The following is a 13,713-nucleotide window of genomic DNA, read 5'->3' as shown; positions in this document are numbered from 1 at the left end:
TACTTATTAAAAAGGAGTCACCAACCAAGTGAGCACTTGGTTCATAAATAAGCAGCCGGGGAGCTGTGGGAGGCAGCAATGTGCCCGGACCCTGCTCCACTGGGGGTTTGGGTTTGGGGAGGGAAGGGAAGGGGGTTTTGGCCACCCCTCTGCCCACATTCAGCTCCCACCCAGCTTTCATGGGACACCGGCACCATGGCAGAGGCTGGCGAGAGGCGGTTCGGGTCTGCTGCCTGCAAGGAGGCTGTGCCGGAGGGAAACCGCACCCCACAAGCCATGGGGAGGCTCAGAAAGTCCCCTGCCCGAGGACCGAGACGTGGGCGCAGCTGCTGGCTCCCGTCTCTGGGTCCTTCCCACCAGTGTGTGCCAGCACCCCTGCCCCACAGCACCCCTGCCCCACAGCACCCCTGCCCCACAGCACCCCCTCGAGCCCCCATCCCATCCCCTGGTCCAGCAGAGCATCCAAAGAGCCCCCAGGTCTTTCTGAGCGAGGGTGCCCGGGACACGAGAGGCGAGGGAGCGAAGCCCCACGAGCCACCACGGCGAAGGGTTTCCAGCTCGGTACGGCTGCAGGCGGGGGGGAAACCAACACATGCAACTAAGTCAACGTTTGGGAGGACGTGGGGGCCGCTCGAGGGCTATGTACAAAGCAGGTGCTGGGCGGGAGAGCGCAGGGGCTGGATGCCGCCCCGCCGGCCCCAGGGTTCAGCCCTGTATGTTGGGGGGACAAAACTGGGCAGATAGCTACCCATGACCGAAACACGGCTGAGGCCTTTGGGAGCGAGCAGCAGGGAGATGAGGCTGCGAATATCTCCCATGTGGCACAATGCTTCCTGGGACTCTCCTCCGGGATGGTGGCCCATGGCTGGGGATGCTCCCACTGCATGGGGACTGCAGCCGGCAGTTGAGACACAAGGGGAGGGGGGAAGGCAGCTAAAAACGTACCGGGTGGACAAAAGCATCCGTGAAAGATGAGTATTTCCCCCAAAACACTTCCACACCCTGAACAGCCATCCGTGCCGTGCACCCAAGTCCCATGGATTTGGTGGCAGTGCCAGCCCGGGGGTGTCTGCTGGTGGGGAAGCTGGTGGCGGAGCTGGGGAGGGCAGCTGGAAGACCAGGAGTGCTCGGTGGGAGAAAGCGCAGCCGGGGCGGTGGGGCTGGCCACAGGCAGGGCGAGGGCTCTGCTGGCACCCCTGGGGCCGCTCCCAGGAGAGACAAGACGGGTCCTTTGGGAGGACAGACAGAGCTGGAAGACTCGAACGTGTGCCCGGGTGCTCCCACGGGACAGTGACGGTCACCAGAGCCACGAGCAGCCACATTTCACGCTCCCGGTGCCCGCTAGCGTGGCTCAGCCGCAGAGCCCTGCCGTGGTGAGGCCGGAGGGACACCCCAGGAAGGGGGACAGTCAGCATCCCGCTGCCACCTCGCACCGGCACCACTGCGCCGGTGCATGACATCATCCGAACCAGCCACGGCTTGTGCCTTCCCCGTGGCCAAACGTCTCTGCCAGTGCCCTCGGGAGAACCGGAGCCGGGGTGGGGGGATGGCGGGGAGGACAAAGGGGCAGGGAAATTTGTGCTGATTTAGAACAGGGGTGCAGGAGGCCAGGGCCACATGTCTGAAGTGGGGTGATGCTGTCCCCCAATTCCTCCGGGTTCACCCCAGAGCTGCTTGGGGGGGGAAGTTCTCCCGAAAGCCAAGTCTCTTGGCAGGAGATGCTCTGCTCGCCCTCCTGAGCCACAGCCCCGGCCCCGCCGGCGCCCGCCAGCTCCTCTTGCCAGCGGGACGGCACCGCTTCGTTAAAAACAGGCCAGAAGTCTTAATGAGTAACGAGGGAATCCAGCACCTCCCCTGGCCACATCTGGAGGCGATGCCCCAGGGCTGCTCCGCAAAAACCGGCCCCTCGGCAGGCAGGCCAGCCCAGCCCTCAGCGCCCTGCGGCGAGGATGGCAGCGTCCCTGGTGCCAGGAGGAGCTCCGGGTCTATAGGTTCTCGCCAGGCTGGTACTGGGGCTCTGTCGAGGTGAAGTAGTCCTCCAGGAAAGCCTGCAGGTACTCGAAGGTGGGTCGCTCCTCCGGGTCCTTCCGCCAGCACTGGCACATGAGGTCGTGCAGGGACTCGGGGCACTCGGGCGGGCAGGGCATGCGGTATCCCCGCTCCACCTGGTCCAGCACCTCCCGGTTCACCATCCCTGCGTGTGGGCAGAGACACGAGTGAGAGACGGCCAGATCCTGCACCGTGCCTTTCCCGGAGGGGATGCTGAGGGCATCACGCTGGCAACCTTACAGGCAACCTCAGTGACTTGACCCAGGGAAGGAGGGACCCCCAGCCCAACAGCACTCGTCCCCACCAGCCTGTCACCTTGCTCGGAGACCAGAGCGGGACGGGGTGGCTGTGACCCTGCATCCCGGCTGGGCTCTGCTCGCCCTGCCCCAGCAGGGCAGGGTCCAACCTGGGCAGGGGCAGCTCACCCCCAAGCCTGCCCTCCCTGCCCAAATTGCAGGAGAAACTTTGCATCAGTTTGCTCCTCTGCAAAGATGGCTCTGGGGGACAGGGAGTACCAGGGGTGAGCGCTGGGCGAGGGCGACTGGCGTCGGGGCACCACGGCGGGGACGGGGTTTGTGCCAGCCCTCACCTGGGTACGGCACTCTGCCTTTGGTGGTCAGCTCGGTCAAGAGGATGCCGAAGGACCAGACGTCCGACTTGATGGTAAACCTGCCGTATAGAGCAGCTTCGGGGGCCGTCCACTTGATGGGGAACTTCGCGCCTGGATGGAGAGGCAGGGTGAGGGGCTGCTCCCGGCCCCACACGGGCTGTGAGTGCCCCCAGGACCCCCGCGCAGCCAGGGCCATGTGCTGGCTCGAGATGCAACGCGCACCCATGGGCACTGGGGATCACGGAGCGGCCACCGCTCCGGTGCCACGCATCCGGGGACGGTGCCGGCAGCCCCGGGCACGCACCTTGCCGAGCGGTGTACTCGTTGTCCTCGATGAGGCGTGCCAAGCCAAAGTCAGCCACTTTGCACACCAGGTTCTCCCCCACGAGGATGTTGGCTGCCCGGAGGTCCCGGTGGACGTAGTTCATCCTCTCCACATAGGCCATGCCAGACGCAATCTGTGGGGACCAGGAAGGACATGGGGCACCGAGGCTGGCGGGGTGATGTGAGGGTCCCCAGGGAGCACCCGGCACTGCCGAGGGGAACGGCTCCGCAGCGCGACCCAACCTGGGGTGCAGGAGCAGCCGGTCGCTCAAGAAAACCCAGGCAGACGCAGGTTTGCCGGCCAGAGAGCCGGGAACAGGGAAAACAACGGTCCCCGACTGCAACCCAGCTCCGGGCTGAGCACCCAGCAGGGACGGCAGCACCCAGCCCGAGCCGAGCGAGGCTGCCGAGCCCCCCACCACCCCCCACCTGACAGGCAACAGCCACGAGAGCCCAGCGAGGTGCTCAGGCAGCCCCCGCCCTTGGAGGGGAACCGCGGGAGGCCCGGGGATGCACAAACCCACCTGAGCCGCCATGTCCACGAGCTGGGGCAGCCGCAGGTACTTGCCCATCTCGCCCTTCAGGAAGTCCAGCAGGCTCCCTGCGAGGAAGACCACGGTCATGGCAATCCAGAGGAGCAGAGCCCCTTGGCCGCCCCCCCCGGCGTCCCTCCTGCGCTCACCCTTGCTCATGTACTCGGTGACGATATAAATCGGCTCCTCTGAAACCACGGCGTAGAGCTGAACCAGCTTCTCGTGTCGGAGCTTCTTCATGACCTGGGCTTCCTGCAGGAAAGCCTCCGGGGACATGGTGCCGGGCTTCAGCGTCTTGATGGCCACCCGGGTGGTGCCGTTCCAGGTCCCTGCAGCACAGGACACGCTGCTCAGGACACATTTACGGGGCAGGGGGCCGTGGCCCTTGCCTGCTCCCCCACCCCACCGCAGGCTCCTGGCACTGGCACATGGCTGGGGAGAGGATGCAGGTGGTGACACGGGGCAGACATTGCGGGGGAGCGGTCCTTACCCATCCACACCTCTCCAAAGCAGCCCTGTCCCAGCTTGACCTCCAGCCGCAGCGATTCCCGGGGGATTTCCCAGGCATCCTTGGCAAGGCCTTGGGTCTGGGGCTTGGACGTGGGGCAGACGTTGGTGAGGCGGTGGCACAAGCCGTCGGCGTGTTCTAGCACAGGAGGGGACAGCACCAGGGTGACACTTGGGCATTTAGGCACGCGACGTCTTTTACCCCGCAGTTTACCTCGGGGATCCATACCCAGATCCTCACCCTCTTCCCTAAAACCCAAGCAGCTTTTCACCAGGGTCCCCCCCAACTGGTTTGAGGTTCCCCAGCCCCACACTGGCTTCCCAGAAGCACCTGTCCCGCAGCGAGGGCAGGCACAGCACCCGGGGTGTCACCCAGACCCGAAGGGGACCCCGAGTGGCTACTCACTGGAGTAATAGGCCACCAGCTGCTGCAGGCTGTTGAACTGGGTGCGGGAGGTGATGTAGAAGCCACCACTGTCCAGCTTGCGGATCTTGTAGTGCTTCACGTTGAGTCCCTTGGCGTTGTCGAAGTCGGAGACGGAGAGGCAGTAGGCACCTGCGGGCAGGACCGAAGGGCTGGGGGGGGTTGTGCCACAGACGGGTGCTCCCCATGGGATCCCACCGGGGGCTGGGCATGGGGGAGCAGGATTGGGCAACCAAGAGCCAGCTCAGCATCCCCATGGGACCGGGGAAGTGCTAACGAGGGGCATCACCCCCTCCAGCCCCCCCAGCCCTGCCGGGTCCTTCTCCCCAGCAGCACGCGGCGCGGACACCGCTGCTGCTTCCTCTGCGACGAACGCTGCTCTCAGCTGGGCCGCGCAGGGGCCACCGCCGCTCAGAGGAGCCGGCACCACCGGGACGGACCGTGCCCCCCCGGGCTGGTGCTGAGGAAGAAACCCTGCTGGGTTCGGGGGGGCCCAGCAGGGAGGAGGGCGAGCAGCCCCCCGGGGTGCAGGGATGAACCCAGCTCCAGTGACAAAGGGGGGATGCTGAAGCAGGGGAGAGGACTGGACGGGAGGCAGGCTGGGGGGAGCTGCTGACCCACAACCTCAACATCTCGGCATCTCAGAGCAGAGCCAAGGAGCTGGTGGGCCCGATTCCCTCCTCCACAAATCCCACCGTGGGCATCGCTTTGGGCGCCTGTCTCTGCTCTGCCCACCGTGCTGCTGGGGTCACAAAAAGCAGAAAGGAAGGTTTATGCCGCCTCTTGAATGAGCTGTTTCCACCAGAATAAAATAAATAGTGGCAAGTTCAAGGCATCAAAACAGAAAGGAACATCAAGGAGCTTTTCCCAAAGGTGCATTTGAAGCCAAACTAAACCACATTTCCAGGTACAAAACAGCATCCTCAGGCAGCTGAACCGCAAAGATCACAACTTGCGCTTTCAGGAGGCACAAAACAAGTATAGAGAGTCGTCAGACTTGAAAGAAGGACCTAAAGATTCATCACTGCCTCTGCCTGCTTGTCCAGGAAGCACATGTTCAAGATTTTGCCAGTATAAGGGACCAGGAGAAAACAAAAAAAATCTACTAGGGGCTGTAAAAAAACCCAAGCAAACAAACAAACAAACAGAGCACCCTGCCTGGTGGGTATGCTGGAGCTGGTGAGGCACCCGGCTCCCACCCTGCCAAGAGCTGAGCCACCTCTGACTGCCGGGCAGGCAGCACGGGAGAGAAGCGGCCGCATCCCTCCACGGGGGAGGAGGCTGCTTGGGGTAACGGAGACGTCACGGGTGATTTAACGGGTGCGTCAGCACGGGGAGACCCCAGGAGGCTACTCGTACCAAGGAGCATCGCCCAGTGACCCCGAACATTGGCTCCTGCCCACAAGGTACGACTCTTTTCTCCTCCTCCCTCCCTGTGCAGCTGAACTGGGGGAACCGGCACCGCACAGGGGGACCAGGGTCCCTGCGCAGATGCCCCCTGCCCCCAGAGAGGGGCTCCCCCAGGGCTGACCCCCCCCAGCCCCACTCACCTTTTGTGGTCTCGCTCTCCCGGACCAGGAAGGTCCCTCGGGGGTTTTCAGGGTTGAGCAGCAGCCGCTCGGACTCCCGGCGAGTGATCTTCCCAAAATACCACCTGCAAGAGCAAGGCAGCGGCTCAGCGCCCGGCACTCGCCCACCCCCTCCATTGCCTTTCCAAGCAGCGGGCTCAGCCCCGGCCCCCACCTCCCCGCAGATTTCACAGACCACAGGCTGCATCTCCAGGCTGGGGCACCTCGGGACGGGCATCGCCCAAGGAGCAACCCTGCACCACAGACCACGAAACGCCTTCACTCCAAAAGCCTCCCCAAATGAGGGGCTCCGGGGACCCCTGACGCCCCGTGAGCTCTTGCCGGGAGGGACGCTGTGCCGCTGGCTGGGGACGGGCTGCAGGGATGTAGCTGGCAGCTCCTGCTCTGGGATTTACGGCCGGCTTTGCCCCTGCCTGCTCTCCCGGTGTGATGGTCACCTCTGCGCTCAGCCGGAGCCAGCGGCATCCTCACACACGGGTACGTGTCCACGTGGAAGAGTGACAACCAGACCAAAAAGCATCAGGTCCACCACGGCCCCTGCTACGCCACCGCTCATCCCTCCACCGCGCAAGCACGCCGCACCTCCACATTTATGGGCCTTTAAGAAAGGCTGGAAAACCTTTATGGGGTTTGCAAATTCAAAGGGGAAAAATAACAAAAAGGAAAAACCCAGAGGCCTTGCAGGCTTTGCCCGGGAGAGGGGCAGGGGGAGGGAGGAGCGCTCAGGGTGTGTTTGCTATCGCTCGTCTTTAAACTGTCTAAAAAATGGCAATTACTCTTCAGCCTGGATGGAGTCTGAGGGCGCGACATAGTTACTGGGGATGTAGCCCGTCTGTCCTGTAGTGAGGGAATGAGCCAGCCACCAGTCACCTTCCCTGCAAGAGAACCAAAACACACTCAGTGTGAAGCCAGGAGCCCCCCAGCCAGTCCCTCTCCTGCCCAGAGGCACCGGGGCCGGGGGGGGGACGACGAGCCAGCGCAGAGCCCCACCGGGAAGGGGTGCAGCCCCCAGCCCCCAGCCGGACCCCGGCCAGGAGAGCTCCTGCTGCCAGCCCCTGCCCGTGGCTCTGTTTGGGCAAGCTCTTGGTAGTGGGGCCACCCATCCGCATACGGGATGCTTTAAATTTAAACCAGGCATGGTAGCCAGTGAGCCAAAACACCTTCGGAGCCACCTGAATGCGCACAGGGTCTGGCTGGGGGGTGAGAGGCATTGGGGATCCAGGGCAGCAGGGCAGCGGGCAGCGACAGGCGACGGGGAGGGAGGGGAAAAGCGACAGAATGATGGCAGTCATTAAAAAAAGCACCAGGAAAACCCAAGACAGTTTGTTAAACACAGGCCGCAGAAAAGCGCCAGGACGGGGCTGAGGTTTGGGCAGGGAGGGGAAGGTCAGACCTGCCCCCGCAGTGAAGCCCCGCCGGGATGCAGCGGGCGCCGTCCAGCTCGGGTGCCCCGCTTGCAGCTCCAGCAAAGGCCGTGCCTGCACGACTGCTTGCACGGAGCCACACACCCCCACTGTGCTGGCCCCGTGGCCCCGAGCACGAATCTGCCCTGCGGGAGTCCCCGGGTGGTCCCCAAAAACCCAGGGCTGACCCGCCATCTCTCCTGCCCCAGGCACGGTGCCCCCAGGCACGTCCCCAGGCGCCGGCAGGGCGCGGGATCCTTCTCACTGCTCTGCCCTCCTCCCCACAGAGTCCTGCACAGGACGGGGCAGGAAAGGACAATAAATAGAGAACAACAGGACGGCAGGAGGCAGCTTCCCCTTCCCCACAGACAGCAGGGCTTCCTCCCACCACCTGCATCTTCTCGCCCATCGAAGATGGAGTCACCTAATTTATCCTGACCACAAGGGAGACGAGGCTACGGGAACACTGCAGATCCAGGAACGGCACCGCAAGGATGCAAGAACTTGGCAGGATGATCTCCACAAACACTTTACAGAAGAACCTTGGTAACATCAATCACCACTGCAAGACCCATCAGACCACATCCAGACCCATCCCTGACCCCTGCAGACGTGTAAACCTCTATCCTTGCTCCAGACACACCAGCAGCTTGTGACTTTTGCTTGTCCCAGCTAAGACAGCGATGCTTCAAAGTGGCCGGGAGAAGCCGGACACGGATCCCGGCTCCCTGTGCTGGTGCCGGCAGGGTGGGGGAAAGCAGGGATGCTCTGGAGATCTCCCAACCACAGCAGGCTCTGCCGCCTGCCCGGAGCCTGTCCCCAGCCTCGCAGCAGCTCCAGACAGTATTATAAGTTCTCCTGGTTGTGGTGCATCTCGTGGCAGTTAGCTTGGGCTCCCCAGCCGGAGCTGCTGGCCCGGTCACCTTTACTGGGTTGGGCTCCTTTCCCACGGGACCAGAGAAAACATCTGCTTGAGAAATGCCCAGCTTTTGAGTTGTGGCTTTATTCCAGCTTGGGCTGCAAGACTGCAAGCTGGGAATTCAGCAAAAACAAACTATTCCAAAAATGTCTCAGTGGGGAAAAAAATAATAATAATCATCATCGTCAAAACAAAGCGTTTCAACAATTCCCTGCACAATCTTACCCAAAATACCCCACCACATCCCTGCTGGCTGCCAGCTGGCTGGGAGGAGACCTCCTCCCGCTGGAAATGGTACCACGAGAGCCCTTCCGCACTGGGGTGGATGGATTTAGCCCACAAGGGAGACCGAGGGTCACGGCAGGCAGCCTGGGCTTTGCCGGGACGCGGGAGCAGGGAGCTGCGGGACGTGGAGGCTTCTCCTCTTGCCCTGCATGACCCCAGCCCCATCAGAGCAGCCAAAACTTGCAGCCACCCTGCAAAGCCACAAGCGAGAAGAGAGATCTACCCACCCCAAGCACTGCACAAACTGCACAGCTTTCTCCACCGCCTCTCTCCCTGTGGACATCCCACCCATGCAGCCGCAGCAGACACCGGGAAGGTCGGCAGCCAGATCCTGCACCCAGATCCTGCACCCTCCAGCCTGATGGGCTCCATTGCCGAAAAAAAAAAAAGCCCTTCTGCTCCCCAGGGTGCTGCAGAGCCCATCACCCCCCGACCCTTCCCTCTGCCGAGCCTTTGACAAACAGCAGAAGAGGAAAAGAAGTATGGGAACCCCAGAAGTGATTTAAGGTATAAGGGAAGAACCCCTCATGTATCGGCCCAATCTGGACCCGCAACGGGCAGAGCTCCCTTTGTAACAGCCCAAACCAGAACCCAAGCCTGGGGCTAGCACGCTGCTGAGGCTGTGAAAGCAAGAAGCACCAAAACTCCCAAACTCAAGCTTTTCCTGCAGCGTTGAAGCCCTGCACATCCTGGACTTCGTGGATTAAATGAATCACCATTAACAAACAGCGCTGGAACAAGGAGAACAAGGATCAAAATGAAAATGCATTTGTGCAACACTGCCTGACCATTGCAGGAGAAATATCCCTGAGATGCTCCCTTGTCTTTCCACCTTTGCAAAGCTGTTCTGGGTGCCCGGGTTGGAAGGCAGCGGTGGGGGGGTCCAGCAGGAGCTGCGGACCCCAGGGACCCCATGGCAGCACTGGGGACAGTGGCTCTGCCAGCCAGGCCTCCAGCAGTGCAGCTGAAGGATGCTGCAGACCATGCACGCCAGGACAGACCACGTGTGGGTTTAATACAGGATCATGTTTAGGAGCATCTTCCAGCTGCTCATACCGCCCTGCTCTACGCAGCAAGCGACGGGTGAGCTGCTACGACCAGGATGGAGAGCGAACAAGCACGAGCCAGATCCCTAAGGAAGCACTCAAGTCCCCTGAGCCACTCACAAAAAATAAAAATAAAATTAAAACCTGCAAAAATAAATGCAGAAAAGGCCAGGAGGGAGCAGAGAGCCAAGTGAAAAGGGACTGCAGAGGGGTGCCAGGCGCAGGCAAGGAAAGCGGACCAGGGTCAGAGCTCCTGGGTGCAGACACAGCTCTGGACGGAGCAGCTCCCCGGCACAGGAAGGGGCTCCCCACTCTGCCCCGGTCACTCAGGGAGGACAAACCCAACCGATCACAAAACCATCGGGCAATCATCTCCTCCCAGCCCCGCTCCACCCAACCTTGCCCTAACATGGGCAGCAGACGGGCTTTTAACATTTAAGATCGTTAACAATAATAATAGTAATAATCTGCAATACACACCTGACGTCCACTTTTCTCCTAAAGGACAGCGTGGCACAGAGGAGAGAAAAAACAGTCAAGAGAGAAGCTGAGATCAGAGACACCGTGCAAGCACAGGGGAAAGCGCCCGTGAAGTTGAGATGTGTTCAGGCAGACGAGAGGGAGCTGAGCGCTGATGGGGACAGGGGACCGGCGGGGACGTGGCCCCGTGTAGGAGGGCACAGACTGGCCAGCAAGCAGAGGAGGTGGCTCCGTGACGAGGCTGCAAGGCAACGGTGACCAGCAACAGGGCTGGGAGGATGCGGGAGCAGGCGAACGATCGCCTCCAACGCTGATGTCCTCGGACAAGTTACCACGTCCCTCTTTGAGCACCCGTCCCGGGGGAGAGGTGGCCCTTGGAGCATGCCTCCTCGAGCACCCACCCCTGGCAGAGCTGGCAGTCCTGGGGCTGGGCTCAGGGGCTCTGCAGGAGGGACGAAGGGGACAGCTCACCCATGCGGGCTCGGCCGCAGGGACAGGGACACTCACGTGTTGTTGACAATTTGCAGGCGCTCTCCTTTCTTGAAGGACAAGTCCGTTTCCGTCCGGGACTCGTAGTCGTAGAGGGCCACGAAGGTGGTGACTCCACCTGCGACAGAGACCACTCAGGATGGGCACAGCCACCGGCGCTGCCGCAGCATGGCGCTGAGCACCCCTCGCCAGGGACCCTCCTCTCCCACCATCTTCCCACCGGCCGATAAAACACAGATCTGCTCCCCCTCCAGCTGAAAGACAGAGCCCCTTAAAAGCAGGAGACCCCATCATCACCAGAAGAAGCTGGAACCAAACCCACGAAGACCCAACTGGGACCCCCCCCACGCCCCGCCGAGCCCCAGCCCACACCGACCAGCCAGTGCCCCAGCACGCTGCGGCGAGGTGACCGTGTCGGAGGTGTTGAAGCCTCCAAAGAGCTTGGACTCAGCAGCCATGGTCCCGAAGGAGCGGCTGGGGGTGCGATGGGTGTCGGGAGCGGCCGCCTTGCTGGGTGTCTGCGAGGCCGGGTAGCCCCCATGGTGGGCGTTGTCGGTGGGCTCCAGGCTGCGCCGGCGCTGGCTGGGGTCTTTGGGCTTGCTCTTGCTGCTCCCCATGGTCCCGGGCTGCAGGAGACAAGCACACATGCACAGGGCTTCTATTATTATTATTATTGTTGTTGTTGTTGTTATCATCATCATCATCATCATCTGCCTCCCAGGGCTCGCATGACAGACGCCTGCCTGTGAGGGATCAAAACAACCTCTGGAGTCTGTTCAAGCATCAGTTGCTGGAAAGTCTGGCCATCCTGCCCTTGCCCTGGGACAGCATCGCCCCTCATTAATGCCGAGCCACCTCCCTCCTCGCTGCAGCAGCCAGCGAAACGCCGGGAGCGGAGCTGCCAGGGCACGCTTTGGGAGCGGAGGGAAGCAAAAGTGGGATTGCGGAGCGAGGATGCCGAGCGCAGAGCCCGGACCGGTGCTCAGTAGCGTGGCTGTGGATGCCCCAGGCCGGGTGCCCAGCGTGGGGTGTACCTCAGCACTCCGTACAGCCACGTTTCCTCCTACATGAGCGTTTCTACCAGGGTACAGACAGGAGAAGCCAAGACAAATATTCACGAGTTTGGATTACTCCGACAGCAGAAATTTGGAGAACCCATAGCTGCATCACTCTCCTTGCTCAGGATGGGGACTTAAATGCTGAGGATGTTCTTGTGAAGTTCAAAATGTGCAGCAAATGGGAGAAAAGTTTAAATCAGGAGCACTTCCAGGCAGTTAGCAGCTAAAGACCAAGGGATCTCAGCTTTATATATAGTCATGCCTTCCTTTCCACTCAAGATCATGCTCTATAAATACCTTCAAGGTAATGATATAAATGAAGGGAGGGAATTATTCGCAGTCTCCAAAGATGGCAGGATACCCAGCAGTGTCCTGAAGCTATGGAAGGAAGTATTTAGGCTAGATCATGCATGGCAAGAGGGAAAAGGGAGGTGGAGACAACCAGGGAAAAGAATATCTCTGATAAGAAAGAACAAGGAGGGAAGGAGCAAAGGAGGCAGCCACTGCCCGCAAGGTGCAGACCAGAGGGGGACCTGGATGCAGCCACCTGCGAGGCTTTGCCGAGGGCTCAGCCTCACCCAGCAGACAGTTTTTCTAACCCAGCATTCGAGAGTATCTTGGGCCGAGCGTCCATGAGCAGGACAAGCACCATGGGGCAGCTCCAGCAGCCTGCACAGCCCCGGTGTCGGTGAGCAGAGCCACCCGGCTCCTGCCGCAGGGAGGTGTAGGGGTGCCAGGCACAACCTCTGCTCCCCTCCCTGCTCCCTCCCCACAGTGAGGGCTTTGCCCGACGATCGGGGCTTATTTTCCAAAAGACCCAACTTCCATCTACTGTTTTCCAGCTCCCAAATTGCACAGATGAGCAGCAGCATCCCCTGTCCCGCTTCCACGCAGGTTTGCTTCAGCTGAAATCACGCTGGCAGGACCAGACCCTGCCGGTGTTCGGGAATCGCAATAAACTGATCTTTTTGGGCTGGGTATGGCTACGGCAGCCGCTCCGGCGGGGAGCAGACCTGTCCTTCCTCCTACACATGCTGGTGACGAGGAGGGACCAATGCCTCTATCTGCCACGGGACTCGACCCACGCATATCTGTGCTGGGTTTCGGGGGCCCCAGAGCAACGGAAGGTCAAATACAAGCTTTGCACTTGCAAATCGTCACCGCCAGCAGTCTGGAGGCAGATCCTGCAGCAAAGGGGAAGAGGTCTGTCCCGTAAATAAATGCACTTTTAAAAGCCTGGTGCAGAAGATGCTAAAGCAGAACTGCGGGGGAAAGCAGGATCTTAGAAATGATGAGAAAAAGCCCCCACGACTAAGGAAAACAAACCTCCCCGGCCCCCCGGCCAGCCCTTCGCTCACCTCTGCCCGGGGCTCCGGCACCCACTGGTGCTCCCGGGATGGCAGCGCAGGGAGGAAGGCAGGGGCACGGCGGGGCTGTGACCGTGCGGCTTGTGACTGCCCACGCGACTGTGAGCAAGGAGCGCAGCCGCTCAGAGTTTCCCCTGGAAGCGGCACTTCCCCAGGCAGGAAAACACCCCAGCCGGGGCGACGGATTAAGCAGCACTTTGGGGACACGAGCGTCCCCCCCAAACACACCCCACGGGGCTGCCAGCCTGGGTCGGATTTATCAGCGTGCTGAGAAAAATCAGAGTATAAAATAGTCAATGTGCCTAGAGATCAGCTGGGAACAGAGCACAGAAAGGGGAGGTCGGATCCTGCAGGCACTTCCCGATGTCCCCAAAGCAGGGGGTGGCCTCGCCTTCCCACCCGTTAGCCTGCGGGTGCAGGACACGCATCTTCCAGGTGTGTCCTGGCCGGGGATGCCATGGACCGTGAGCAGCGGTTCTGGGGAGGGAGTTGGGGAGGGAGAGTTCTCCAACACCCATCACAAGCTTCCAGCTTGCGCCTGGGTGCTAACCCTCCTTGGCAGGGGCTTTGCTGCTCACCGGGCTGCGCTGCTCAGACGGGGCTCAATCCAGCCATCGGGACTTTGGCTGC

At 61.3% G+C, this 13,713-nt stretch overlaps 1 protein-coding gene across 2 annotated transcripts in view; it reads right to left on the bottom strand.

Annotated features, from left to right (window-relative positions):
- Positions 1 to 415: 415 nt before the first annotated feature.
- SRC (SRC proto-oncogene, non-receptor tyrosine kinase) overlaps positions 416 to 13,713 on the bottom strand; it is a 29,517-nt gene continuing 16,219 nt past the window's right edge. For both annotated transcript variants that reach the window (XM_075768916.1, XM_075768917.1), the window contains 11 exons: positions 11,035 to 11,284; positions 10,677 to 10,776; positions 6,813 to 6,911; positions 5,998 to 6,101; positions 4,430 to 4,579; positions 4,007 to 4,162; positions 3,666 to 3,845; positions 3,508 to 3,584; positions 2,964 to 3,117; positions 2,639 to 2,770; positions 416 to 2,194 (listed from right to left, as the gene is read on the bottom strand). In XM_075768916.1, coding sequence (XP_075625031.1) covers positions 1,986 to 2,194; positions 2,639 to 2,770; positions 2,964 to 3,117; positions 3,508 to 3,584; positions 3,666 to 3,845; positions 4,007 to 4,162; positions 4,430 to 4,579; positions 5,998 to 6,101; positions 6,813 to 6,911; positions 10,677 to 10,776; positions 11,035 to 11,275 — 1,602 coding nt within the window. In that variant the 5' untranslated portion in view covers positions 11,276 to 11,284 and the 3' untranslated portion in view covers positions 416 to 1,985. The remainder of the gene's footprint in view (positions 2,195 to 2,638; positions 2,771 to 2,963; positions 3,118 to 3,507; positions 3,585 to 3,665; positions 3,846 to 4,006; positions 4,163 to 4,429; positions 4,580 to 5,997; positions 6,102 to 6,812; positions 6,912 to 10,676; positions 10,777 to 11,034; positions 11,285 to 13,713) is intronic.

This window comes from Balearica regulorum, chromosome 16 (assembly GCF_011004875.1).
Source record: "Balearica regulorum gibbericeps isolate bBalReg1 chromosome 16, bBalReg1.pri, whole genome shotgun sequence".
NCBI classification, from domain to species: Eukaryota; Metazoa; Chordata; class Aves; order Gruiformes; family Gruidae; genus Balearica; species Balearica regulorum.
Note: the sequence above shows the minus strand (reverse complement) of the source record. Positions and strands in the feature narration are given on the sequence as shown.